The 27,931-nt window shown below is 47.5% G+C and overlaps 1 protein-coding gene across 1 annotated transcript; it reads right to left on the bottom strand.

Moving 5' to 3' along the window:
- Positions 1–9,928: 9,928 nt before the first annotated feature.
- On the bottom strand, positions 9,929–19,619 carry LOC310685047 (neuropeptide Y receptor type 1-like). Its single transcript, XM_083456635.1, has 2 exons — positions 19,288–19,619; positions 9,929–16,271 (listed from the first exon to the last, which is right to left on the bottom strand). The coding sequence occupies exon 2, from the start codon at positions 16,149–16,151 to the stop codon at positions 15,045–15,047; it is 1,107 nt and encodes a 368-aa protein (XP_083312761.1). The 5' UTR covers positions 16,152–16,271; positions 19,288–19,619; the 3' UTR covers positions 9,929–15,044.
- Positions 19,620–27,931: the final 8,312 nt, after the last annotated feature.

The following is a 27,931-nucleotide window of genomic DNA, read 5'->3' on the forward strand; positions in this document are numbered from 1 at the left end:
GTCTCTTCCAACTCTATGATTCTATGATTCTATGAACTTGTCCTGAGCAACAGCAATGATGGCAGTGGCAGCTCTGGGGTCCAGGCAGAAGGCAGGGCCCAGCCTAGCTGAGAAAAAAGAGGGAGCTTTCTTATATTTCCCCTTTCTAAAATCCCTTTACTGATGTGTGTTTATCTTGTTGTAAATCTACCAAAGAATAAAATAAAATAGGGCTCAAGGGGTTTTATCAGAATGGTGGGGGGTGTTTGTGCTGTGTCCCATTGGTGTTGTGGTGGTGGCTATGCTTGGGGGGAGGGGACACAAAAAATGGGGGGTTGAGGAGGGTCAGTTTGGGGGAGTGAGAAATGTCCCTCTTTTCATCTGAGGAATGTTGGGTATAGAATTCTGGGCGCTGTGAGTTGTTAGAAACGCCCCTATTTGCCTTCCGGAGCTACAATTCTCAGAGTTCCCTGGGAAGAAGAACTTATTGTTAAACCGCTCTGGCACTGTAGCTCCCGGAGGGGAATTGGGGACTCCTAACAACCCTCAGCACCTTTAACTACAATTCCCAGGATTCTTTGGGGGAAGCCATGATGCTAGTGTCACTCACACCGGCAACTTGAAAGGGGCACAGTCTAGACTCTAGAGAGAGGTTTGCTCCCTCAGAGAGGACAGGGAAGTTACATTTACAGTGGTACCTCAGGTTACATACGCTTCAGGTTACATACTCTTCAGGTTAAAGACTCCGCTAACCCAGAAATAGTGCTTCAGGTTAAGAACTTTGCTTCAGGATGAGAACAGAAATTGTGTTCCGGTGGCGCGGCAGCAGCAGGAGGCCCCATTAGCTAAAGTGGTGCTTCAGGTTAAGAACAGTTTCAGGTTAAGAACGGCCCTCCGGAACGAATTAAGTACTTAACCCGAGGTACCACTGTATTTCCAAAGCACCTCTTTAGGATCAGCAGGTGACTTAGCATCCTTTCATGGAGCCCTGCAGTCCGAGGAAGGCTATAGTCCTGATGACAGGTGTGTGCTAACTTAAGGTAATGGCTGTGGTGTGCAGCTCATGCCTGCTGCCTTCCTTCCACCGAGCCCCATATTATGAATTTCCCCCAAACCCCAGGGCACTATCATAGAGCAGTTGCAATAATCCTACTTATGAGCTACTAGTTTATGGGCCTCCAGCTGTAAAGCAATACGGGGTCTGTAATTGTGGTGTGGAGTAGAGGCCTCATTACTGTAAACATTGCTACAATTTAGTTGATGCTCTTGGCTTTGTTCCTGGGTAGTTATTAAACTAGCAGACAAACTGCTACTTCCTTCACAAAGTGTTTTAAAAATGGGGTCATGCAATAATAGGCAAGGAGGATGGGCAATGGCTGCCTTTTGCGTAACTCATTTCCATGTCAAAGGTTTGTATTTGGTTCCCTGGATTTGTAAGGAAGAGGAGCAAACCTGTGAGAGGAGTCTCTTCCGATCATTCTGGCAGCAACAACAAAAGCAGCACAATCTGCAGATGTTTTATAAATCATTTTAAAATGACGGCCTAAAGGAGGATGACCAACCTTCTTGAGACAATAAAGGCACATAGGGCAGGGTGTTGAATTTACAAATTCATTTTTCAAATATATTTTTCATTATTATATATATATAATAACATGAGATTTGCAACAAAATGTTGCAGTACACCATCATCCGCAAACAGGAGTGTTCCAGCTTTGATGCCTTCCTCAAGGCTAGTTTAGCACAGTGGTTCCCAAACTCCTCTGCCACAGACCACTTGAAAATGGCTGAGGCTCTTGGAGGACCACTTAATAATTCCACACACACATCGCATGTAATGTGCCGTGCTGGATGCTGTACAAGTTTTTTGTTTATTTTTTGTTTATTTCTTATATATTATATTTTATTGTATTACAAATTGAATTCCATAGAATTCCAATTGTAATGCAGTTCAGTGCAATGCAATGCAATGCAATAGGCAAGAAAAATACAAGAAAAATCAGGTTAAGAACAGTTTCAGGTTAAGAATGGACCTCCAGAACGAAATAAGTTCTTAACCCAAGGTATCACTGCATTGTTGTTTTCTGCTAGCTAACACATGAGTGTTTAACCTTAGATCAAGTGATTAAGGTATTGAATGGCAAGTCGCCATTTTGAAGGGAGTTGCCTTTGGTTCTTTGTTCCCAGGCTCCATGGAATAAGGGCATGTAAATGGCTCTCCAGGAGCTCAACAGCCTGGGGGGCTGGAATGCAGGCAACAAAGCCTCTCTCTCTCTCTCTCTCTGTGTGTGTGTGTGTGTGAGAGAGAGAGAGAGAGAGAGCTATGTTTTTAAGCTCTGATTATAAGTTATTTTATTTATGAGATGATGCTGAGCCTATGCTTGGATAAGCATGTGTTATTTGGATGTATCTTTGATGTTTCTGTTATGTTTTGAAGAAAGTTCTTCAAGTAAAAAGTTGAACAATTGGATGGGTCTGGACAATGCTTCATTTCCAAAAGGAGTCGGTTTTCATGCATCCAGTCTCTTTAAACTGTGCAATATTAATATCTGCAATAGGAACTTGGCTCACAAAAAGGCTTTATCTAGCCACGGCACCAAATCAGCTAAAGCAACTGCAGAATGTACTGTTTTCCTTTCCCCGGCAGCTGCGCTGAGGAATGTTGACATTCCCAGCTTCCTTCAGCAAGGACACATTCCAGTGGCTTAGGAGGCAGCTGCACCCGAAGACCTTGAGGGAAGGGGGCATCCTAGAGGAGCAAGATAGAAAGAAAGGGGGGTAATACGGACATGTGTTTAGTTTTGGAGCTGAAAAGTGGTTGAGAATGCGTAGGTCAGCCTGTGCAAAGAGTGAGAACCACTTGCAGAGCTGATGAGAGATCTGCTGGCCAGGACTGTAGCTCACGCCTTCCATGAGATGGTCAGTCCCAGGTTCCGTCCCTGGTATCTCTTGGTAGGGCTGGGAATGTCCCTTGCCTGAAAACCAGGAGACGGCACTGAGCTAGATGGACCAGTGCCTTTTTTCTGGGGGGGACGCATACCCCTAACATTTGTGAATCTTTGTACTTTTGTCCATTTACTGTATTTATTGCCCCTGATTTGAACTATAAAATGGTGTTTTTCATGAGTCAAAATGAGAGTACCCGTAAACATTTTTTTAGAAAAAAAGCACTGCGAAGGACCAATGGTCTGACTTTGCCCCCAGATGTCAAATGCATCCATAGTGGCTGATAGGAGTCAGTGTGAGGAATGACGGACAGGCCTAGGCAAGCTGTTTAGCGGAGAGGGAGACAATGTGAAGTGCCTCCTGCCTCCACTAGGGGCAGTGTGGATTAACGGAGGGAGAGGCACCTCACACAGCGGCTGAGCCCCCCCCCCCCTTAAATGTGGTTGGTTGACAAAAGGGTAGGCAGGAGTAGCAAGTGGAGCTAGAATATAAATATATTCTAGAATACACAAAAATATAATATTCTAGTATGGTGTAGTGGTTTGAGTGTCAAGTTAAGTCCGCTGAGACCCAGGTTTAAGTTCCTGCTGAAACTGGGTTTGTTGCCCTAGGACAGGGGTCAGCAACCTTTTTCAGCCATGGGCTGGTCCACCGTCCCTCAGACCATGTGATAGGCTGGACTATATTTTGGAGAAAAATAATGAACGAATTCCTATGCCCCACAAATAACCCAGAGATGCATTTTAAATAAAAGGACACATTCTACTCATGTAAAAACACGCTGATTCCCAGACCGTCCGCGGGCCGGATTTATAAGGTGACTGGGCCGCATCCGGCCCCCGGGCCTTAGGTTGCCTACCCCTGCCTAGGACAACAGAGCACTTTAACCAACTTCATTTCTGCTGACTCTAACGCCCCCTCTGCACTATGCATCAGAAGGACTGTGATACCACCATAAACAGTTTGTTAAGGGTGCTTAGAGTTGTTAGGAGACTCCTATTCCCATCTCAGCACTACAATTTTCAGAGTTCCCTGGGAAGAATGATTAATTGTCAAGCCACTCTGCCAGTTGTAGCTCTATGGGGAGAACAGGGGTCTCCTGACAACTCTCAGCGCTCTTAAAAACCACAGTTCCCAGGATTCTTTGTGATAAGCCATGGCTGTTTAAAGTGGTGTGATACTGCTTTAGATGTATAGTGCAGATTTCCAATATGCACCTGAATCCCTCTTGCAAGACTCTGACAGTCTGGAGGTGCCCTGAGATAAAGTAGGAGAAGAAGCACTTTTTTTTAGCACGGCATTAATGCAAAGAATTACTATTAACAGGTAAACAAGAGTTGAGGACATATCTTCTGAGTCTTGGTCAGTCTCTGGCAGCTGCAGAAAGTAGGCCTGGGGGCTTAGCCTTGTGCCCAAAGCTGAGAATCTCTTTTTGCTTGGAACAACCTTTGCCCTTGGCATCTGGGACACCAGTCCTTGAGGAAGCGAAGCCAGCTCTCTCGCTTCCTCACCCCACTGCTGCTTTGCTGCCCTTCCTTCCTGCCTCCCTCAGCCAGCTGCTGTCTTGAGGAACTCACATCTATCTTGTAAGGAAAGGAGCTGGGGTGGATGTGAGAGTGTGTCACAGCTGAGCACAACAGGAGACCACCTCCAGCGTCAGCAGCAGGCTCTTTACCTCATCAGCTCCAGGATTTGTGGCAGTGGCGGCAAAAACAAAGGCCCCTTCCTTCTCCTAAGCCACCTGCAACCCACATCCCGTCAGCTTCAAGGCCAGGGCAGCTGGCTGGGAGGAAGGACCTACTAGGCCAAAGTCATGGGCCGGGAGAGGGTGACTCATCCACAGAAGCCAAACACTTATGCTCCGAGCATGATTCTTCCTATGGCATTGTCTGCCTCTGAGGTTCAGAGACAAAGAAGCACGGTGGCCGTGATTTGGAAAGAAGAAGCTGGATGTGGAAGAGGCTATGGAGCCAGGCAGGGGATGAGGAGGAATGCTCTCAGGACTATTTTTCTAGAAAGGAGGGGCTGTAACTCACCATGAATGTCTCCCTTGTTCTCACATAGTGACAATGGTGCCACCCCGACAGGTGTCAGAACTGAGTTCCAGTGAGTTCCAGCGGAAAAAAGCCCTGAATACTCTGATTGTGAACATGTCACAAAGCAAGCCAGGACTGCAGCTGGAGAATTCGACACCCCGTGTGGTGCTTTGGAGGTGCGAGCTGATGTGGATATGGCATCAGATGAGGGAGGGACGAAAATGAAGCTACTGATCTGGGGTCTGGATCTGATATGGGGCTTCAGGAAATGTTACCTAAGGATCCAGTCCCTGGGGGCATCTTCAAAAGAGATCCAGTCATGTCTGAGCTCCCACCAACCCAAACTTGCAAGTGTGCCATATTTCTTTTCTGCCACACTGCCCAGTGGCAAGAGTGTTCCATTCTTCATTTCTTAACTTTGCGGCATGAGTTTAATAAACAGTTCGTGTGCTGAGTGTTAGCTTGCCTCTGAGGCAAGCTCTGCCAATCTGCCTTTCTAATGATAAAGCCTTCTTGTTTCCAGGGCAAGGAAGAGCTGAGATTTCGATTTCTTGCAGATGGTCTGTGGGGATTCTGCAGGCCCACTCTGCACATGCACCATAAACCCTCTGGCCAGCCTTCGGTCAGAGCAGACCATGCTGTTAGATGGAAAAAACAGGTGCCTTATTATTTTTACTGCTACTATTATTGCTTTTATTATTGCAAATGATTTATTAATCGCCTTCTAACCACCACTTGAAGGCAATTTGCACATCAGAGAATTGAAAACAGTAAAAAACAAAAACAAATAAATTTAAAACCACACTGAAGCCACGACCCATTTATCCACCTGGGAAACCCTGTGGGAACAAAAAATGTCTTCAACCCTTTCCAGAAAATGCAGATATAATTATTATTTAGAGTGTTTGTACCTTTCTCCTCAGCTAAAAAGGCTCCCAGAGTGTCTTACACACAGTCAGTTAAAACAAGATGGTCTTACAGTAAATAAAAAAAAAAAGAGACACACAAGGGGAAAGGGATAGGGGGAGAAGAGGAAAAATCAAACTCGGGGACCAATTCTTAAGCAGTTGCTCTTTGTAAGGACTGGCTTGTATTGTTCAGGGGGCGGAGGTGCCAGATGTTGCTGGTCTTTTGGGCAGAATGGCTGCTGCCCCCAATGGCTGAGGGAGAAGCGGCCTGGCTCCCAGCCATGGAATTGACCTTAGTACAGCAATAGGAAGGCTGTTCCATAGGCTATACAGAATGACCTGCTCTAAAACTCACTTGATCCTTGGAAATGACCTTATTAGCACTGCCCCGATACTGAACTTGGCTAGCATACAATTTTGTGATGATACTTACTGAACTAATAGGCCTTTAAACACAAGTTCAATTTCTGGCACCCTCCTTGAAGCTGGCAATAATAATACTGAACGTGCCGGCCAACTGGAATCTTGCTTGATGGGCTGATAGCATCAAAGGTCTGGCAACCGTTGGAACCCACTGCTTCAGATTGGCTTGGAATAATTCAGAAGTAATCCAGTCTTGGGCAGAGAGGCAACTCACCTTCTCCTGGTCTCTGCTTCTGTCGCTGGAGATCAGGGGTGATCTCAAGAGACGGTCCTGTGCTCCCCTCTTCCAAGCCCTCTCTTTGAAGGGGTGTCTGTTCCAAGTGCAGTTTAAAGATAAAGAGGAGGGGGCAAGGGCTTGAAGTTGCTTGCTAAAAGGTTTCAGAATTGGCTGCTGTGTTTCTGTGTAGGTTTTTTTAAATTGTTTTTCTGCATTGTATTGCACTCTTGCTTAATAATAAATAATAATAAAATAATAAAATGTTATTTATATCCCCCCTCCCCAGCCAAAGCTGGGCTCAGAGCGGCTAACAACAATAAAATGATACACATTCTAAAATCATTTCATTATAAAATGAATTCAAATCAGATTAATGGCAACCAATTGGGCTAGGGTTCTGTGAGGATTGCCAAAGGAGGGGGTCAGACTGTGCCTTGGCCAAAGGCCTGGTGGAACAGCTCTGTTTAATAGAGGCAGAAGACCAACTAAAATTGAGGAAATTTGAAGATGTAAGAGCGTTATTAACGGAGTGGTTACAGTATCACTAATTAAATGATGTTTTTAAGGTAGACAAAAAAATGGTTTTGATACAGTGAGATCGAGGTTTGAAATAGATCTGTTTGAAAATAATAGTGTTATAAAAAATGTACAAATTACTTTTGGAACGGTATACAAAAGATGAAGAAGTTAAGGCAGTGATGATACATTGGGCTAGAGATTTTGGGTATAATATCCAACTTTCATCTTGGGAAAAGTTATGGAAAGAGGAAATAAAATTTACTGCATGCTGTTTGTTGAAAGAAAACTATATGAAAATGATGTATCGTTGGTATCTAACACCGAGTAAAATTGCAAAAATGTGCAAAATGAGTTCAAATCTGTGTTGGAAATGCAAAGGGAAGGAAGGTATGGTACTTTTTATCATATGTGGTGGACATGTACACTGGTAAAGGCTTTCTGGGAAATGATATATAATGAATTAAAGAAAATATTTAAAAATACATTTGTTAAAATACCAGAAGCCTTTTGGGTAGGTATAATAGGTGAAGAGATACCAAGAGAGGACAAAAGACTTTTTATGTATGCAACGATGGCAGGGAGAATGCTACTGGCCCAGAGATGGAAAGAAGGAGAAGTACCAACAAAAGAAGAATGGCAGACGAAACTGATGGAGGAGGCAGAGATGGCGAAACAGACGGGGAAGATCTGAAACCAGGATGATCACATATTTTTAAAAGACTGGAGCAAATTCTTAATTTATTTAAAAGACCACTGTAAACAGTTAAAATCATTGGCAGGGATGTAATGCCACTTGTAATATAAAGCGGTATAGAAATGAAATAAATAATAATAATAATAATGTGGAACTGACTGTGGTAACTGTGGAACGCCCTCCCATCAGATGTCAAAGCGATAAACAACTACCTGACATTCAGAAGACATCTGAAGGCAGCCCTGTTCAGGGAAGTTTTTAATATGTGACATTTTAGTGTATTTTTCATCTTTGTTGGAAGCCGCCCAGAGTGGCTGGGAAACCCAGCCAGATGGGCGGGGTACAAATAATAAACTACTACTACTACTACTACTACTACTACTACTATTATTATTATTAATATTAATATTAATATTAATAGATGGATAATGGTAAAAGATGCAGAACATTTATTCTTAAATATGGAATCCATGGAGGGAGGGAAGGAGGTCCGAAGGTTCAAAAGAACCTTTTATTTTAATGTTGGAAATGGTTAAAGTTAAAATGTATACAATTGTGTAAAACCAATAAAAATATTATTAATAAAAGAGTCCCTAGTCCCATTTGGATTTCAAACGGGATGCCTGCCAGCCCCGCCTCCCGTACTTAAACTCCTCCTCCTCAAAACTGCATGGGCCTCTGAGGGTGGCTGGGGGAGAGCGAGAGTTTGTGCCGGCAGGACAGAGGGTGGGTCCAGTTCATTGGTTGGTGTTATAAGAAAAAACTGTTCCTATATCCCTTATGGGGTATCCAAGAGCCCATATAGAGTCCTTATGCAAGTTCTCTATTAGTAGGAGAAAATAACAGAGGCCAACCAGAGAATATTGAGAAGCAAAGCAGCTAATAAGTCTGATCTTTATTGAACTGTTGCAACAGAATCCCCCCACGCAGGGAGGGAGGAGAAGAACCTAGAACAATGGTGTGCAAGCTCTTATATAGACTTTTGAAATTGCTTCCCCTTTAGCTCAAGACCACCGCCCAAAACATCATATATACGTCACAGAAAGAGGAGGTCCCCAGCAGAAATAAATCACGGGGGGCGGTTTGCAGCAGAAAACCTGTCAATGGTCAATCATTGCTATATCTGGGCAGCCTGGTCATTCTTTGTTGTTGTTTAGTCGTTTAGTCGTGTCCGACTCTTCGTGACCCCAAGGGCCAGAGCACGCCAGGCGCTCCTGTCTTCCACTGCCTCCCGCAGTTTAGTCAAACTCATGCTGGTAGCTTCGAGAACACTATCCAAGCCATTCTTTAGTGATGGTAAATACTCAGTTCCTGAATCCAGGTCACAGGCTCACTCTTAAGACAGGATTTGTGAGCAATGGGGAGAACATTTGAGGTTACTGGAAGAGTCAAAATGGCTTCAGGATTGTTCTCCTGTACTATTTCAGACACATGGCTTATATACTTATGTATGTGTTTGCCATGTACATTTTTATGAACGTTTATTTTATATATATAAGACCTTAGAATTCCTATAACAGTTGATGTTGCCCACCACCTCTCTTCTCCTCACTCTCTGTCACTGTCCTTGCAACTGCTGTATCATCCTCCCCAACCCCAAGAGAAGCCCTTTCCTCCTTGACACCAGTGGGCATGAGAGGGTGGCAGCTGGCCCAAAATGGCGGCTGCATTACTGTAGGTGCGGCTGACAAGCGACAATAGAAAGAAGGGGGAAGGAGCAAGCTCCTTTGCCTCTCTCGCCCTCTCCTTCCTCACCCCCCATTGGCGCATCTCTTCAGCCACCACTGCCGCCGCCAGTCCAGCATGGTGTGGGTCTGCCACCACTTGGACTCCTCCGCCACCCTGACCTGACCTTCCCTCCTCTTTGGTGCTGGAGTCTCTTCTGACACCAGCTTGGGAGAGAGGCTACAGCTGTGGCTCAAGCCCCCTGTGGGAGCCGTCCCATGTTGACTGCTGGCCCCGGTCCATCTACGTGACTTGAGGCCGGGATGGTGAGGGAGGCAGCAGGCCAAATGCGAGGAACCCCCCTCCACAAAGGGGGGGTTGGTGTCATGAGAGTATGCGTGTGCCCCTCAATCCCCACCCTCTGACCCTGCCCAACCCCACACACCAAAGGAGAGACACAACAAAGCCAAAGAAAAGACAGTTGGGATTTTGTAACTGCAGCATGTTTTATTCTTTCCTAGCAGGTTTTTTTTTTTGGGGGGGGGAGGGAGCCATATAATACAACCAGTTTTATGGCACATACCCCCTCCCTGGAATATAATTGGATTACTGTTATTATAGTTCAAGCAAAACAGAAGAAGAAGTCTATTTCACAGACCAAATGAGCCTCTGCACAGTTAAAGGGCACATCTGCACTGCAGAGCCAAACTGCTTCAGAAGTCAGAACTTTGCTTCATGGGAGGCTGGGAACTGTAGCTACCAGCACTCTCACAAAACTACAGATCCCAGGATTCTTTGAGGGCGGAGGGAGGACCTTGATGATGAAACTGATATAGAACTATCAGATTTGCTGTGTGGTCTGACAGCTTGCATGGGGATATCTTTTTAACTGACTGTGACATAAATATACTCTCCAAGTTAGTTTCAAGGAGAAAAACACTTGTTGTATAAAAAAGAGGCTAGCAATGTTTTTCTAGCCCTTCTGTTGCAAAGAAAAATGTCCCTTGTCCTGCCTGCTTGCCCTAAAGCAACCATCTTGTGGCCAGAGAGCCAAACTCTCACCTAAACATCTTCAGCAACTATAGTTTCCAAGATTCTTCAGGATGAAGCCAAGACAGTTAAATGGTTTAGAAATGATATAAAATTGTAGTGTAGCCACTATATTTCTGAGGAATTCTGGGTCAGAAAAAGGCTGGCCTCCACTGCCAGTTAGGGACGGTTTCTATCTCACCCCAGTGATTTTGAACTTGGCATCAAACCTGGAGGAGTTTCAATAAAGAACCTTAACTTTTACACTGCTTTAGTGAGTCCTTGTTCCTGTCAGTTCCTGCCAGGCTTAGAGGGAGACCACGGATCTCCTCCTTCCCCAGGCTGGGGCCCTCCAGATGTTTCAAACTGCAACTTCCACCTGCTGTGTTGGCAAAGGGGCAGCTGGGAGTTGAAGTCCAAGACGTCTGCACCAGGTTGTGGAGGGCCAGTCTACATCAGGGTTTTTTTCTCCACATGTTCTAGTTCACTGGAGAAAAGCATATCTGAACATGGGCAAAGTTTTTTCCTGTCCTCAGTAAGCAAGCTTGCTCACAGCTAACCCAGGAACATGGACACACACCTTGCTTTCCATGTGCAGCCTCAAGTTTATTTAAAGGACATTGCTCATGTATTAGGTAAAGGAAGTGGCAGCAAAACAGACTTTCTTCTTCTCACAAAGTAGACCCATGCCTATGCAGTTAAATAAAGTACATGTTTCAAAACTGGTTGAAAACACAAGCACTGTTTGCCCGCAAGTTCCTAGATCTAGGAGTCAGCAGACATATTAAGAGATCAGGCACTAGGATACATATAGGTGATGTTGAAAGGTTGGAAGAACACAGTTAGCTTAGACAAATATTCTAGAATGTTTGCTTTATGCTTGTAAATATCAGAGTGTGTCCAACTAGCTTTTGCTCAGAGTGGACCCATTGAAATCAATCTACCTAAGTTAGCCATGACTGTGAATCTCAAAAAAATGACTCTATGGCTAGCATTAGATACGACCTTGTATGTCTTTCCTATGAATGTTATGAAAAAATCCTCTGGCTTGATCTGTGCATCCCAAACATCGCAGCATTTTTGCCAGGGCATGAGACTCAGTTAATAAATGGACTAGAAATGGACCAGGGTAGGGAGTGAGATAGCTGATATCCCAGCCCAAAGCTATCTCCATAAAAGTTAGCCCCAGGAAGTCTAGTGGAATTTTACCTGTGAAAAAGTTTGTGATATGTCTTAGTCACCTTCTGAAGGTTTAGTCTGAGGTCCAGATTTTTATTTTTATTTTTACAACATATTTGCTAGCAATACACTTTCTTTTGCATTATGGATTTTCTGATCAGAGTGAAAACCCAGAAATGTCCCATGTCAAATCAGTCTTCATTAAAGCCACAAGCCAAAATGGAAAAATGCTCTAGACTGTAGTAGTCCATGAAACTTTATGCCATAACAATAATATTTTTTAGCTTTTGAGGTGCCACAAGACACTTCACAGTTTTTACTGATTGATAACATAATATTAAGGAAAGCAGGGCAGAAAGATCAATTACAACTAATTTATGAAACAGAACAAGAGCGCTCACACTGGTCAGGAATTCTGGGTGATTTTGAAAGAAATGTGAGCCAATGTAGAAGATGATTAAAAAGTGACTCCTCACTAATACAAGGAAATGCCATCTTTACTATTTTCTTTTTAATTCGTTGTTACAATCATTCACTCAAACCTAATGGCATTTTTAAACACACACACACACACACACACACACACGTGCCATTTGGTTTGGCCCAGGTGATGAATGAGTTAAAGCTTTAGACCTGCTTGCCAAAAACGTTGTGCCTCCAAATGTTTGGGGCTGCAACTGCCACTATCCTGACTATTGGTCATGCTGCCTGGGAATTATGGGACTTGTAGTCCAAAACACCTGGATGACCAAAGGTCAGGGAAGGCTGCTACAGACTGTAAATAGTGCAATACCACAGATGCCATTCTGATTTGAATGAACGGAATCTTGCCTGTGACAGCGTCCTGATATCCTGAATGGATTCCCACCCCCTGAAAAATATTACAAAGCTCAACTTACTAAGAATTTCAGTTACATTATTTTCAGATTAATCATTATGGAGCCTTGGTCAGCAACTACGGTAGTCCCCCCCCCCCCCCAAATAGAGGACTGTTCTCAAGAAACAAGTGAGAGGTATCTAAGCTCCTAATAAGCAATAAAGACAGAATAGACCATCTGTGTTACTTGTAGCATTAAGGATGGGTAGTCGTACAGTCAGTTGCCTGATCTCCCCATTAAGTGCACCAGCAGCAGGGAGAAAACTGAATTTAGCTGTACAAATAATTATGCATCTAGCTGCCATTTGCCATTTAAATTCCTTGGTTGGAACATGCAACTGGGATTTGCATTTGCTTTGTTTTGGATGTTCACCTCTGCCTCAATCATGGATTTATTTAAACTGGGGATAGCCTACTTCTCTGTCCTTGAGGGCTGCTCTCCTCTCCAGACAATGAGCTTTCGGGTTGCAAATGCATTTCACTACCCAAAACCAGCGCCCTCGTGGGAGTGCAGGGTCCTCGGTAGAGCTGCAGCCATTCATCTGCAAGGGCTTCCCTGATGGCTGGACTGATGGGAATTGTGGCCCCAGACGCCTGGGGAGTCCCAGCTTGGGGGGGGGGGGAAGGCTGGTAGAAGGCATATGCATAACATTCAGTTGTGCACATTTACATATTACATGGTTGAGAGAGAAGTACCCTGAAACACGGGGGACTCTTTGTTTCTTACAAGATGGCAACTTTTTCTTTATCCTGATGAGGGAAACTGATTACATCCTCATGTGACTGACATTTGCTCAGGCCATCTGATGAAAAGGTGCCCTCTGAAGGCCAGCTCCTGTCCATTCCTGATTTAAATATTAAGGCTAAAATGATAATACCGTTCTGAACAGTCTCCCTGTGTTAGAAAAAAAAGGGACACTAAGCTACACATCACTGTCCTCAGCTGGATTATGCAGTGCCAGCACTCATTGACTCATCCTTTTAGTGCAGTGCATTTTGCATCCAGAGAGTTTTAGGAATGAAGTATTTCTCACCCCCTTCTCCCCAGTAAATGTGCAATAAATGAGAATTGCTGATCATATACGGTAGTTCCAATAGGCAAATGAAGGCAGAGCTCTCAAAGCCAAAACCCTTCAAGCTCTATGTCTTAATATACATTCCAAACTCATAAGTCCTTTATATTAAATGGACTAATTTTCATGGAAATAAAAGGGCAGAACCAATCAGAACAATATCTCATCTTTCTCAGTTTCTATTATGGAAACGCTTGCTTTATTATTATTCAAAAGAAAGAGAGAAGATCAAACAAAGTTTCAACTGATGCAATTATATTGACAGGACATGATAGCAAGTTTTTGAGTGGGGCAAAACATTTCTTCAGGTGGGGAAAATGCAGACTAAACCATCCAGGGTGGGGTAGAGGAAGGCCATTAAAGTTTTCTGCCTTGGCCGTTGGGATGACTGGGAGGCTCTCTCAAAATCTTGCTGTATTACCCAGACATTTCATACTAAGGATTTCAGCTGAACCAGTTTGGATCTTACCAGTTCTATTTTTTAAAGCTCTTCTTCAACCAGGATAATTCCATTTGCATGGAGATGGAGACTCACTTAGGGCATTGTTTTTCCAGGTTCCTACCTTCAAAAAATGCTTTTCAAGGGACACATCTACCATGGATTCCCAGAGCACTGCAGACGTTTCTGGAACACAGGACATCAGCCCATTGGTTCATCCAGCTCTGTGCTGCCTATATTGACTGGCAGTGGTGGGTCTCCATGATGTGAGACAGGAGTCTCCTTCCAGTCCAGACTGGAGATTGAACCTGGGACCTTCTGCATGCAAAGCAGATGTTCTACCACCGAGCTTGTACCAGGGAACACATTTAGTTCATGTAGGACAATGACCAGGCCTGTCAATCCCAAGTTGGTCCATCTGAAATGGAGAATACAACCTAGGACACACCCAATGTTGTCCTGAAGTTCAGTCTAGCACAAAAAAATCAGGAGTGCTGGGGAAGCTTTCTTTCGGGAAATGTTCCTTTGCCATGATCAATCTTCTCTTCGAAGGACCATTTGTGAAGATCTGCTTCTAAGTTGCCTAATGCTGATGAATGCAACTCTTAACAGAGTTGGATGATTTATTTAGGGGCCCTTGGATCTTCTTGAGAGGCTAAGCAGAATGTAAGTTGCTTAGTTATTTTCCCAGAACTCACAGTTTCCATCCGTTTTAGTGGAGTACAACCATATTCTCAAGGAAGTTTTCAAAGCTCCAGATGTTAAGATGGGTTAAGGGTCAAAGAGAATAACTGATGGGCAAGCTTGGATTTGAACTCAAGACACACTGTTCCCCAATCCTCTGGGTCATTCCCTCCCCACCTCAGTACATATTCTTTGTTTGAAATGGGATACCCCAGATAATTGCAGATGATCCCTGATACAAGTTTGGTATGAGATGGGTTGGGGGGTGGAGTAACCAGAGAATTGGAAATATGCAGACAGCGGAGATACTTCCAGCTTGGCTCAGCTGAGAAAGGGACTGGTTGCTGTTGGAAGGCACTGCATGGGATCTTGGCAGTCACGCGTGGGTACTGGTGCCAGCCCCGCTATGGAGCGAAGCCTTGGAGATCTCAGTGCTGACTGTGGAAAGGGGGAAGCTTTCATACTTGTCCTTCTCACTGCTGCAGCTGCAGCGATACAGCAATGCCTTGACTTCCTTTTGGAAATTGCTGTTGAGGAAACCATACATGATGGGGTTGATGCAAGTGGAAGCCATGGCCATAAGGTGGCAGAGGGAGAAGATGAAGTTGTGGTAGCACACTGAGATCTTCTCATGGTCCCAGTCATAGAGGGCATTGAAGACAGTGAGTGGAAACCAACAGGCGGCAAAAGCAACGACGATGCAAGCCAACATAATGTTGACCTTCCTGTGGCTAGTGGCCCGGGAGCCATCCTTGGAGCGCTCCACCATGTCCTTGCGACGCTGAAGGCGCAGGAAGATGCGGAAATAGCAGGCCATGATGAGGAGCAGGGGCAGGCAGTACTGGAAAAGCAAGAGGAAGGTGGTGTAAGCTAGGCGATGCTGATCCGATGGCCAGTGCTCAATGCAGGCCACGTGGTTGGCAAACGGGTCAAAGGGAAGGCTTAAGTTCCGAAAGGGCTCATTGGTCAGGATGGTGAAGGAGAGGAAGGGCAGGGAAATGAAGCAGGCTACCACCCAGGTAATGGCCACAGCCAGGTACGCATGGTTAGCTCCTGGCTTCCGCCCAGTCGGATTGATGATGAGCTGATGCCTTTCCAGGGCAATCCATACGAGGGAGAGGATGGAGACAGTGACGGAGATGCACTGGACAAAGGGGCTGGCCTTGCAGAGCACTTCTCCTAAGATCCAGCGGTCCATCAAGGTGTAAATGACCGTGACAGGCATGCAAACAAGTGACATGAGGATGTCAGAGCAGGAGAGGTTGGCGATGAAGATGTTGGTGACGTTTCTCATCTCCTTCTGCTGGATGATGACACACACCAAGCAGAGGTTGCCAATCAACCCCACTGCAATGACTGCGCTGTAAGCTACGATCAGGAAAGTTCCGTTCCCCACAGAGTCGCTGCAGGACATGTCGTTTTCCTCTAGCAGGCTCAGCTGCTCTGAGAAGTTGAGGTAGAGGAGATTCATCAGCTGGTCCATGGCACGTCCCAACTCTACCTTAGAGATGGAAGGATGGAGAGCTCTCTAGTGGCAAAAAAGGCTGCGGCAGCGGCAGCAGCAGCAGCTGTCTCTCCTCATGAGATGTTGCGCTCACTTGCCCTGTGCCAAGGAAGAAGACATCCAGTCATTAGGAGGCACTTACTTATTGACTACATTTATATATTGCCTTTCTTCCATGGAGCTCAAGGTGGCATATAGAAGTGCCCAGGGGGCTCCTAGGATTGCTTCAGGCATTCTCTGCTGCTTTCCCCAGCCACTCTGAGTGGCTTACAACATATCTAAAAACATCCTTAAAAACTTCGCTAAACAGAACTGCCTTCAGATGTCTTCTAAAAGTCAGATAGTTGTTAATTTCTTGACATCTGAAGGGAGGGTGGGCGCCACTACTGAGAAGGCCCTCTGCCTGGTTCCCTGTAGCTTCACTTCTCGCAGTGAGGGAACCAGCAGAAGACCCTTGGAGGAGGACCTAAGTGTCTGACTGTCCGGGCTGAGTGATGGGAGTGGAGACGCTCCTTCGGGTATACAGGGCCGAGGCTGTTTAGGGCTTTAAAGATCAGCACCAACACTTTGAATTGTACTTGGAAACATACTGGGAGCCAGAAGATCCTTTAGGACCAGTTTTTCAGTATATGGTCTGGGAGGTCACTCCCAGACCCAAGTCTTGTTAGCTTCACCAAGTGGTTGGCTGTATCAGGAGTCTTCAGAGCATGTCCTACTGCAGCCTTCCCCAATCTGGCACCTTCCATATGTTCCCATTAATCCCAGCCAACTGATGGGAGTTGTAGTCCAAAACATCTGGAGGGTGCTAGTCTGGATCAGCTGCCCAAGGACTACTCATCTTCTGCCCCACATAGTTTAGTCTTACCTTGGCTTAATGCCCATTGGGAACCCCTTGTGCTCCCTTTAATTCCTCCTCATCCTGGTGACATTCTCCTCCAACTACCACTCCAAATTTTCTCCTCCCTAGATCAGATATTCCCTATGCAACGGAAGTTAAACCACAGAGCCTAGGACGTGCCGATCAGAAGGTCGGCGGTTCGAATCCCCGCAACGGGGTGAGCTCCCATCCCTGCTCCTGCCAACCTAGCAGTTTGTAAGCACGTCAAAGTGCAAGTAGATAAATAGGTACCGCTCCGGCAGGAAGGTAAATGGCGTTTCCATGTGCTGCTCTGGTTCGCCAGAAGCGGCTTAGTCATGCTGGCCACATGACCCGGAAGCTGTACATCGGCTCCCTCGGCCAATAAAGCGAGATGAGCGCCGCAACCCCAGAGTTGGTCACGACTGGACATAATGGTCAGGGGTCCCTTTACCTTTACCTTTAAGGAATCTCCAGATCTAGGGAAAAGAAAATGTGAGGCTGCAGTAAATGGAGGAGAACACCAAGTGGGCTAAGGAGCCACAGGAAGGGATCTCAAGACACACTAAGCTGAGATGTGGATGGGCCACACTCTGCAGTGACCCCACCTTATCCTAGAAGCTTCTATTGGGTAAGAACACGCTCACTGAAAGTATTAAAAATGTGTTCTTTGTCTTGAGACAGCCCTCTCGTGTGGTTGCCATTTACTGGTGAAGACAGAGATGAGATCTTAAGAGTGAGTTATCCACCTGCTGTAAAGCAGAGTTCCTATTCATTGCAGTGGAGGCAGAGGAAATGAGAACACCCTCTACGCCCTTTATCTGCATGGCCTGGTACTCTCTACATTTTTCCAGACAATCCCCACCCTGTTGTTCAGGAAAGTCACGGCCATCACTTATTGTCTTTTCCTGCCCTCTGTTCCCATCTAGCCCATCAGCTATGATAAGGCAGCCTTGCAAATGAAGTCCACAGAAGATACAAGCCTGCAAAAAAATTGTTCACAAGTCCCTGTCTAGTCATAGTTATTTGTAGCGTGTCTAAGGCCTGGAAAAAAGGAAAATGAAATTGAGAGGGAGAAGACAGACTCTTCCAACCTAGAAAAGCATTCTTGCCAGAGGCAACTTTTACTTGCCACAGGCAAGCAGCTATTTTCAAGCCTACATAGTAACTGCTGAGTATCAGCAGCATAAGATAAAACATATGGATAAACTGAACACATAAGACTTAAAACAGGCGAGGAGTAACTGCTGAGTAGGACATGGCCAGGCAACTATCACAAGCACCTGTCGGCCAGTGTCAGAGCAGGAAGGCAACTTCCACCATTTATATCTACAACATCCTTTGAAATGTTAAAAAAAAAATATTATTTCCTACTTCTTTCAATGTAGCGATCTTGCCTACAATACTGTTTCCAATGCAGGACACCCAGGTAGTCTCTTAAACGGTAAAATGGGAGGAAATGCAAGCAAGGACGAGAGGGTTGGACAGTGTTCTTGAAGCTACCAGCATGAGTCTGACCAAACTGCGGGAGGCAGTGGAAGACAGAAGTGCCTGGCGTGCTCTGGTCCAGGGGGTCACGAAGAGTCGGACACGACTAAATGACTAAACAACAACTGCTTCCGCTGGTGCCCACATCAACATCCCATTTCATGGACAGTTTGCTTTATTTGCAAAATGTTTGTCAACTGGAGCTTGTGTGCTTAGGTCCTCCCCTTCAGCGCTGCAATGCACAACCTGCCCTCTTTCAGAAAAAGCTGCACAGGGCTGCCCCCCCCCAGCCCCCCTCATCCTTTCCTTTCGATTCCAAGACCAGCATTTGATGGTAGGAAGGAAGGGGTAGAGGAATGAAAGCAGAGTACCCTTCCCCTCTTGGAACTTGGTCTGCAGGCTAGCCTTGGAATGCCAGCGCTAGCTGGGGAGCAGGTACCCCCCCCATGTCTCCCACCCGCCCCCAGCCCAGCAGGCCAGCCGCCGACCACTGCCCAGACAGATGCGCACGGATATCTGTTATAGCTGTGGTTGTCATCCCTCCACTCTGCCCCAGCTTTGGAGAATTAGCTCTGAGGCTGGTAGAGGCTGGCAAGCCCAGCAGAAAATGCAGCTTACACAAGTTCTAGTGCTGTTGCTGCTACAGGGTCAGGGGAGTGAGGGCGGTACTCCTGGGGCACCCAGCCCAAAGTGCAGCCCCCAGGTCTATGAAGAATACACAAGCAAGCGCGCGTACACGTACACACACACACACACACGCCCCTCACTCACCTGATGCTGAACTAGTTCTCGTGTCAGCTCAGCCTCTTCTTAAACCCGGGCAGATCTGCTCTGAAATATGGTGCAACACCCTCCCGGTACACGTGAATGCGTCTCCCAGCTCAGGGGTCCTCCTCTTCTTCTTTTCCCTCCCCCAAATGATGGGCTCCGGGGTTTTTTGGGAGGGGGAAGCAAGGAGGCACCCAGCGAAAAGGCTGCCTTAAGAAGAACTAGGGAAGCCCCCCTGCCCCCCCCCGACCCATATAAAAAACTCCACCCCTGGGAGGAGCGTGGCTTAGCCCCACCCGGGACTCTGGCTTGCAGGCGGAGAGGGGATGCTTCTTCCACGTGGGTACCACTCCTCTCCCCCGCCCAGCCGCGCGCTCCAGTCTCTCAATGTGAGAGCACGTGAAGGGGGGGGGAGGCTGCTGTTGCTGCTGCTGCATGCGGGGGCGGAGGTGCCCCAGATCCAGCTCTGGCAAAGGTCCAGCTCCCTGGCAGGCTGGCAGACAGGCGAGCGAGCGAGCGGGGGTTTTACTCAGGCGAGCGTTGATGGGCGGAAGGTAGGGAGGTCAGGCGCTCCTGGGAGATCTCTGGGCGCTGGGAAGTAGATGGGCGAGGGTTCCTGGCTCCCAGAACGGTTTTGCAACTGGCGACAACACCGCTAAAATAAAGACAGCTAAGGTGGGGTGAGCAAGAGCTGATTTTTGTGCAGAAAGACTGCGAGCTCTGCTCATCTCTGGGATTCCAAACAAACCCCTTCTGCGCCAGGTTTCGGTGGGTGGTTTCTTGTAGGAAGGCAGTGAGTCGATCCTGCAAGCCAGAGGTCTTCCCTCTCCTGACAGCCAGGTAGTGGACAGCCATGCCAATCGGTTAGGAGGAAGGAAGGGGCTTGGCTTTAAATCACCCATCCATGCCTGCAGAGAAAATCAAGGTATGGCTGGGCAAGGCAAACTAGCAAGCACCTGCACTGTTTATGATGAAGGACAGTCTTCTCCAACCTGGTGCCCTCCAGATGTTTGGCTACAACTCCCATCAACCCCAGCCAGAACAGCTGTAGGATTCCAGGGCTGATCATACTGGCTGGAGCTCAAGGGACTTGGGATTAAAATCTATTAAATAATAACTCACATGACCACAAAGAAGGCATGAAGGCAGAAGACCCTCCCTGTTCTTTTATCCCAGCACTGCACAGAATATCAGAACAGGTATTAGGGACCTGAGTTCAAATCCTGGTGTGGCTCATCTCAAGATGGAGACACAGCATAAGAACATAAGAAGAGCCTGCTGAATCAGGCCAGTGGCCCAGTTTCCTTCTCTCGTAACGGCCAACCAGATGCCTCTAGGAAGCCTGCAAGCAGGACTGGAGCACAAGAGCACTTTGCCCTCCTGTGGCAGCTGGGATTCAGAAGCATTACTGTGGAGGCAGAGCAGAGCCACTGACAGCCCTGCGTCTTCCATGAATTTGTCCAATCCTAAAGCCATCCAGGCTGATGGGCACTGCTGCCTCCTGTGGGAGAAAGTGCATGAGGATGTCCTGAATCTTTCAGCATTCAGCTTCATTAAATGTCTGCAAGTCGTAGTGTTAGGAGAGAGGGAGAAAAACTTTTTTCTATCCACTCTTTCTATGCCATGCACAGACCTCTAGTGTGTTCCTTCTTACTCGCCTATTCTCTAAACTAGAGTTCTAAATGCTGTAAAAGAATTGAAAGGGAGTTTGAAAGAGGTTTGACTTCCCAGGAGAACCTTCCCAATCCCTGAATGCTGTACATGTGTTGGATTGCAACTTGTAGCCCAAAATATCTAGAGGACACTAGAAGGGGGAGGCTGAGACAGACAAGAATTTGCTTCAGAGGGCTTTGAAAGAGGGAGTGAAACTACGATGCTGCGTTCCATCCCACTACTGCCTCTGGTAAACAGGTTTTGCAGGGGTGGGTTGAACGGTTTCAAAAACCTGCAGAACCTCTTGTACCAAACGGCAGCAATAGAAGCACATCTGCACAGGCTCTCCAGCCCCTTCCTCTCTCTTAGGAGCTGCTTTCTCCTTTCTGTCTAAAGACACTTTGTGGCAGAAACCGGGAACTTTCTGATTCATCACCATTAAGGTTGCTCTTAGTGCAGCTTCAGACATCACAATGCAAAAAACTGTTAGCTTGCCCATTGCTATGGCACTTTGACTGCTCCAATCTCTTTGATGGGTATGCTTGGATGACGATTGCATTTCCAAGCACCTGTTTGTTGTGTTCACACTTCTACTGCACATTTCAGAAGAATGTACAGTAGTTGAATATGTAAAACCATGGTGTGTGTAGCTGCAGTTCCACAGGAGGCCTCTGGGCGGCCTCACCTTCCACCTTCACTTCCTGATGGCACAACAACAGCCAGTTTCCTGGGAAGCTAATGAGATACTTTGGCGCCAGTGATGCCAATGTTGCCGCTGGGATTCATCAGCACAAATGCTCCTGCTTATCTGGAGGGTCAATCTATATTGATATTCACCTCAGCAAAAGACAGGGCCTGGTGTTGATTTAATTTTCTGAAGCAGTAAGTGCTTTTGCTAGGAGAGAGAAAAGCAGCCTTGTGTTCCCGGAGCACGTTTTTCAGGGCTTTCTACTCTTGTCCATGCACCAACCCATCTTCCTTGCTGCCTGCTTGCAGTAGTCAGGTGAGTGCATGTGTGAATCAGCAAAGTTGAGTTAGGAACAATTTACACCTTGCAAACTTGCAAAATTAATTTAAATCAACACTCATCATAGTTTTGAACACCAATCTATGAGACTTCCAGGGGTGCCTGCACTTTCTCAGGATTTAGTTTTCATGGAATAAAGGTTAGTGGAGACTATGGTGTCTTTCAGATCTATGGTTTTATTTCTGCAGGTCTACAACCTGAGCTTCCCATTAGGGTTCCAGGGAAGGCCTCAGTGGCCACAGCCTGGGTTCCTAGGATGATGTGGCCTCCAGCCTGGAAGCTGGAGGCACAGCGGCATGTCTTTTGGGGGCGCGCGGATTTGATATCCTGCTTTATCATTACCCGAAGGAGTCTCCAAGCGGCTAACATTCTCCTTTTCCTTCCTCCCCCACAACAAACACTCTGTGAGGTGAGTGGGGCTGAGAGACTTCAGAGAAGTGTGACTGGCCCAAGGTCACCCAGCAGCTGCATGTGGAGGAGCGGAGACGCAAACCTGGTCCCCCAGATTACAAGACTACCACTCTTAACCACTACACCACACTGGCTCTTGCTCCAGTGTCAGCCAAACTTAAGCACATAACTTACGCATCTGCAGCTTGCCTTGGCCTCATGTTTTCCATCCCAGTATGATGTGGCCTCCAGCCAGGTAATGTAGGAAAAGGCCACTTATTTGTCTCTGTGGCAACAATACACAGGTGGTGGGTACCTAGTTGAGTGGCTAAGGTCATGAACTTGACAGAGAAACTGATCAGACAGGTCTCCTGCTATAGAGTCCACCCTCACAGATACAGGATCCTCCGTTGCAAGGGACCCACAGTATCCTCCGGAACGCCAACGTACCTTAGCCCTGAAAGGCAGAGCATAATGATAAAGAGGCAGATGCATCTGGGACAGCACGAAGTTCTTGTCCCCAGCCATCTGGGATGAGGGGCAGGGGTTTTGGTTCAGGTAGAGGATTGGGACTTCATGGCACATTGAACAATTGGTCCCTCTTTGTTATGATTTGTTGTTGTTTTTTTGTTGTTGTTTAAAAAACCAGTTTTCCTATTCCTGGTGCCCTCTAATTGTTTTGACCTACATCTCCCATGCAGGCTGAGGCTGATGGGAGTTGTAGCCCAAACATCAGAAAGACACTAGGATGGGAAAGGCTCTTTCCAACATTCACTGCCAGGCTTTGGGTTCTGCTGGTGTCTGTGCTAAACTGCGTAGCCACCTGAAGCCAATCAGGGCTCTGGACAGTGTAGGCCAGCATGGCCAGAAAACTCCAGGAGCCGCTTGCTGGAAAGTCAAAGCCTCAGAAGCATGAGGTTGATATCTCTGCTCAAGAAAGTGGAAGCAAAGGAGTTGCCAGGTCTCGGGGCTTGACCTGGAATGCCAGGGTTTTAGCTTCCAGGAGAAGTAAAGTCCAAGAGAAGGGACCCTGCGTCTTGGAGGCGGAGGGCTATTTTCTGCTTGGCTTAAGAGGTTTTGCCATTTTCTCCATCCCTCATCCTTCACCATGAGACACCTGGTCAACCAGGCTCTTCCCTGGCCACCGTGTCCAGGTCTCATCCATGGAGATGAGCTCACCACACTGAAAGCATGGCTCGTGGTTGACATGAGTGAGGCCTCCATCCACAGGGAACCACTAATCGTCACTCCCCACGCCCAGGGTTCCAGTGATCGACTTTGAGTCTAGAGGGTAGGGCAGTCCATAAGGTATTCTGGGCCTAAGTTATTCAGGGTTTTGTACACAAGTGCAAGAACACTGGACTTGGCCCAGCAGCAGACAGGCAGCCAGTGCAGTTGAAAGACGGCCATGTGAGCCTCAGACTGAGGAAACTGGCTTTGCCTAAGGACTGAAGCTCTCAGGGGCCAGGGAGTGTGGGGGGGGGGGGAATAAATGGGGATGGAAGCTCCAGGCACCTGACTGGCATGGAGCGAGTGATGTCAACGGAACTTCCTGCCATTCTGTGAACTAGGGAAGCCCGGCAGGTGAAGGATGCAGCTTGTCCAGGAAATGCCTTCCCTGCTGTGGACCTGAGGGATTCCTGCAGTGGGGGTGGGGGTGGGGGGGGTGGCGGCATTCAAGGGACCCCCTGGAATGCAGGAGAAAGAGCAAGCAGAATGTTGATAGGAAGCCAAAAGAAGTTGTCATTTATTTATTTTGTTAAAAAAGGAGGAAGTGGCCTCTGCTAGTTTGGGAAGGGAAAGCAGAGGGTTGAAGCACAAGTGAGAATTTGATGCTACTCTAAGAAATTCCTCATTAACATCTATAGCATAAAGGCTGCTAGGCTTAATTAATAGATGCAGCAAATAAAGCTTTGGCTTATCAATAAAATGTGGCCAACTTTGAGGGAAGGCAAATTTTAATAAACTGGACTGAGAGTAGTTCTGAGGGTCGTGGTGCCTGCTTCTCTCCGGCCTCCTTTTACTCCCCCACCAACCTGGGCACAGTGGGGGCTGGGGGTATATGTGGGAATGTTCTGGGGTGCAGGAGAGGATATATTGACTAATTATATCCTTATCCAACTTGTGCTAACAAGTTCCCAAAATATCAGCAGAGTTTATAGACATTCCCCTTTAAGTACGCAACGGTAACGCTTGCACAGGTTCGCTAGAACCTCTATAATAATTACTCTGGTAATTACCCCTTTTGTTCCCTCTTAAAATACAAGACACAACACAGTCTTCATAAAAGTATAAAAGAGTTTACTCACGTTCTGTTCACAATATGATCCCAGAAGGCACACAGACTTAAAAAGGTAAAATACACTCAGAATCTATCTTATGGAAGATAGTCCCTTAGCCCTCTCTTGGCTGAGAGCCAAGAGAGCATCTGTCAGGGGTTCAGGAGCAGAGTCACAGGAGAGGGAAGAAACGGAGAGCGAGGGGGAGGAGTCGGAAGGAAATGTCAGCGGCGACAGTAGTCCGAGGTCTCTGAGTCTCTCCAGTGACTCGGAGGATTCACAGAAAGGGGCCCCCATGGTCAGGGCAAGGGGGACACCTCGGGAAGAAGGGGCCAGAGGGGACTCAGAGAGTAACAGCTGGAAATCCGGACCAGCTTCCCCCCCAGAGTGCAGTAGGGGGGAGGAGTCCAAGGCATCGGGATCAGGGAGCGCGCAGGCAGAGGGAGAGCGTGAAGCAGGAGTGGCCACACCCTCGTCAGGGAGCGAGGAAACGGTCATCAGGAAAGTTAAACGCGCGCGTGCGCCAAGTTCAAATGTACAGGAGGGCGGCAAGGTGGGCAGCCCGGGTAGGGAGCCAGGTCCTAAAGCACGCCGAAGAGAGGGGGAGGAGTCAGAGGGGTCCAGCTCTGCGTCAGAAGAGTCCAGGAGGGAAGAGACCCCGGGGGGTAGTAAGACCCAGAGGAAGAGAGAGAGAAGGAGGAGGTGGAGTAAGATTAGAGTTTTAAGCTGGTGCACAGGGGGCGGAGATCCAGATAGAGCTTCGCCGGTCTAAAGCTCAGACGTAGAGCTGGGACGCTGAGATTTGTAAATGGAGACTATTCTTCAATAAAGACTTTGATACTGTACTACCGGCTAGCGTTGGTCCTTGGTGAGCTGGGACCCGGAGCCAGCTCTGACAGTAAGCTCTATCTCCATTCTTAAAGTTTTGGCACCAAGAACCTCGCCACGTGAGTTGACGCAGCGAGGACAGAGGAGGGGTGCTTCAAGAGCTCACAGAACTCAGGCAAGATGACGACGGAAGAGCAGATATCCGCCCTGCAAGAAGCTGTGACACGACTCAGCACGGAGGTAATTGCATCCAGAAAAAGAGAGGAGGAAATGAGTAGCGCCTACCGGGATCTCCAAGTAAGATTGGACGTGATTTCCAAACAGGGGCCACCTGGATCCAAAGCAGAGGGCATTGGATTGGGAAAGAGGGGAGGCAGCCTTGTATCCCATTTTGACGGGAGTTTACAGCAGTACCCCAACTTTAGAGCAGACCTGTTGTTTGCGCTGGATCTGCTTGACAAAGACTTTAGAGATGAAAGAGAGAAAGTGGGGTTTATCCTATCCCATTTGCATGGTGAAGCCAAAACGTGGCTGAGAAATTTATGGAGGGACAATGATCCGGCGCTCCAAGACGCGAAGGCTTTCATTAAAGCTATGGACTCGTGTTTTTTATCAAAGATAGACGTTGATATTGCCAGGAGAGACATACATGGACTTAAGCAAGGCAAAGCCAGCGTGCGTCAGTACCATACGCGTTTCTTCGCACTGGTTCATGCACTGGGATGGGACAAAGCTTCTGCGCCAGTGAGAGATCTCTTTTGGGAGGGCTTGAATACAGAAGTAAAAGCCGAGATTGGAAGGGGGGAGAGGCCAAGGAGCACCCAGGAAGTGGTCCAGAGGGCTCTGGAGATCGGGGTGCATCTGGAGGAACGTCCTTGCAACAGAGAAGAAGGACGTTGGGGAAGGGCACCAGCCAGAGCACCTCCCTTCTATCCCAAAGAAGCAGCGCGTGCGCAGTCCACGCCCTCGCAGGGAGGGGGAGAGGAACCGATGGAGCTCGGAGGTGCCAGGGCTCAGTCAGCTACCAGAGCCCTGACGCCGGGAGCAGTCAAGACGAAGCCTCCTAGAGGGAACAGGAAGTGCTACATCTGCGACAGCGCTCAACACATGGCGAAAGAGTGTCCCCAGAGGCTCCACAAGCACACTGCAGCATCAGCAACAGTGACAGAAGCAACGCAGCAGGGAAACGACAGAGTCTGGCTGGAGGAAGAGGTACTGGGGTCCAGCCAGACAAATCAATGAAACAATCCCCAGGGATTTTGCAGCCCACAGACCCCCTCCCACCCAAACCAGTGGTGCAGCTTACAGCGTCTCTCCAACTGCCCAACGGAAGCACTCTGGAAGTGCCGATCACCATTGACTCCGGCAGCAACGCCGACTTTATAGGACTGGATTTTATTCAGCAGCACAATATACCACTGCTGCCAGCCACACTGCCCCTGAAGGTTGTCACAGTGGATGGCAGGGACTTGCTAGGGGGGCAAGTGGTGCAACAAACGCAACCAATGGTGATGCGGATTGGAAATCACCAAGAGGTCATCAGCTTCAACGTCACCAAACTGTCAGGCACGCCGGTAGTCTTGGGCATGAGTTGGCTGCACAGGCACAGTCCAGCATTGGCGTGGTACCAACGCCAATTGACCTTCGGTTCCTCCTATTGCGCGGAACATTGCATTCTTCGTAGCCAAGAAGAAGGAGGGGAAGACACGCAGCTACAATTGAGCACGCTGCAAGCAGTGCCACGCAAGTACGCAGCGTTTTTGGAGGTTTTCTGCGAGAAGGAAGCAGACAAGCTGCCTCCCCACAGGCCCTATGACTGCCAGATTGACCTCCTGCCAGGGGCGACGCTGCCAGCCGGGAAACTGTATTCCATGTCTGAAGACGAGCTGCAGGAGCTCAAGGAGTTCATAGACCTCAACTTAAAGCGCGGTTTCATCCGGGAGTCGAAAGCAGCGGGGGGCAGTCCTGTATTCTTTGTGAAGAAAAAGGACACGCCCCAAAAAAGACTTGTAGTGGATTTCAGGCTCTTAAATTCAAAGACCAAGCCCACAGCCTTTCCAATGCCCAAAATAGATGACCTGCTTGCAACGGTGAGGAAAGGACGCGTTTTTACAAAGTTGGATCTGAGAGGGGCGTACAACCTGATCCGCATACGGGAGGGGGACGAGTGGAAGACTGCCATGTTCACGCCCCTGGGCACATATGAATATAGAGTTATGCCCTTCGGTTTACAAAATGGCGCCCACTGTTTTCAAGCGTTCATGCATCACGTCCTGGCGGGTCTTCTCTACAAGAAATGCGTCTGCTTCTTGGACGACATCCTGATATTCTCAGAATCTGAGGAGACCCACGAGGGGGACGTCAAGGAGGTTCTGCAGCGACTGCAGGAGCATCGGCTGTACGCAAAGCTGGAGAAGTGCCAGTTCGACAGGAAGGAGGTGGATTTCCTGGGCTACAAGCTGTCGGACAA

The sequence above is a fragment of the Podarcis tiliguerta genome (assembly GCF_965153285.1).
Source record: "Podarcis tiliguerta genome assembly, chromosome: 8".
Classification (NCBI taxonomy): Eukaryota; Metazoa; Chordata; class Lepidosauria; order Squamata; family Lacertidae; genus Podarcis; species Podarcis tiliguerta.

Bases quoted from the DNA above. Each gene is read 5' to 3' on its own strand.
- LOC310685047 (XM_083456635.1), bottom strand. From the start codon at position 16,151: ATGGACCAGCTGATGAATCTCCTCTACCTCAACTTCTCAGAGCAGCTG.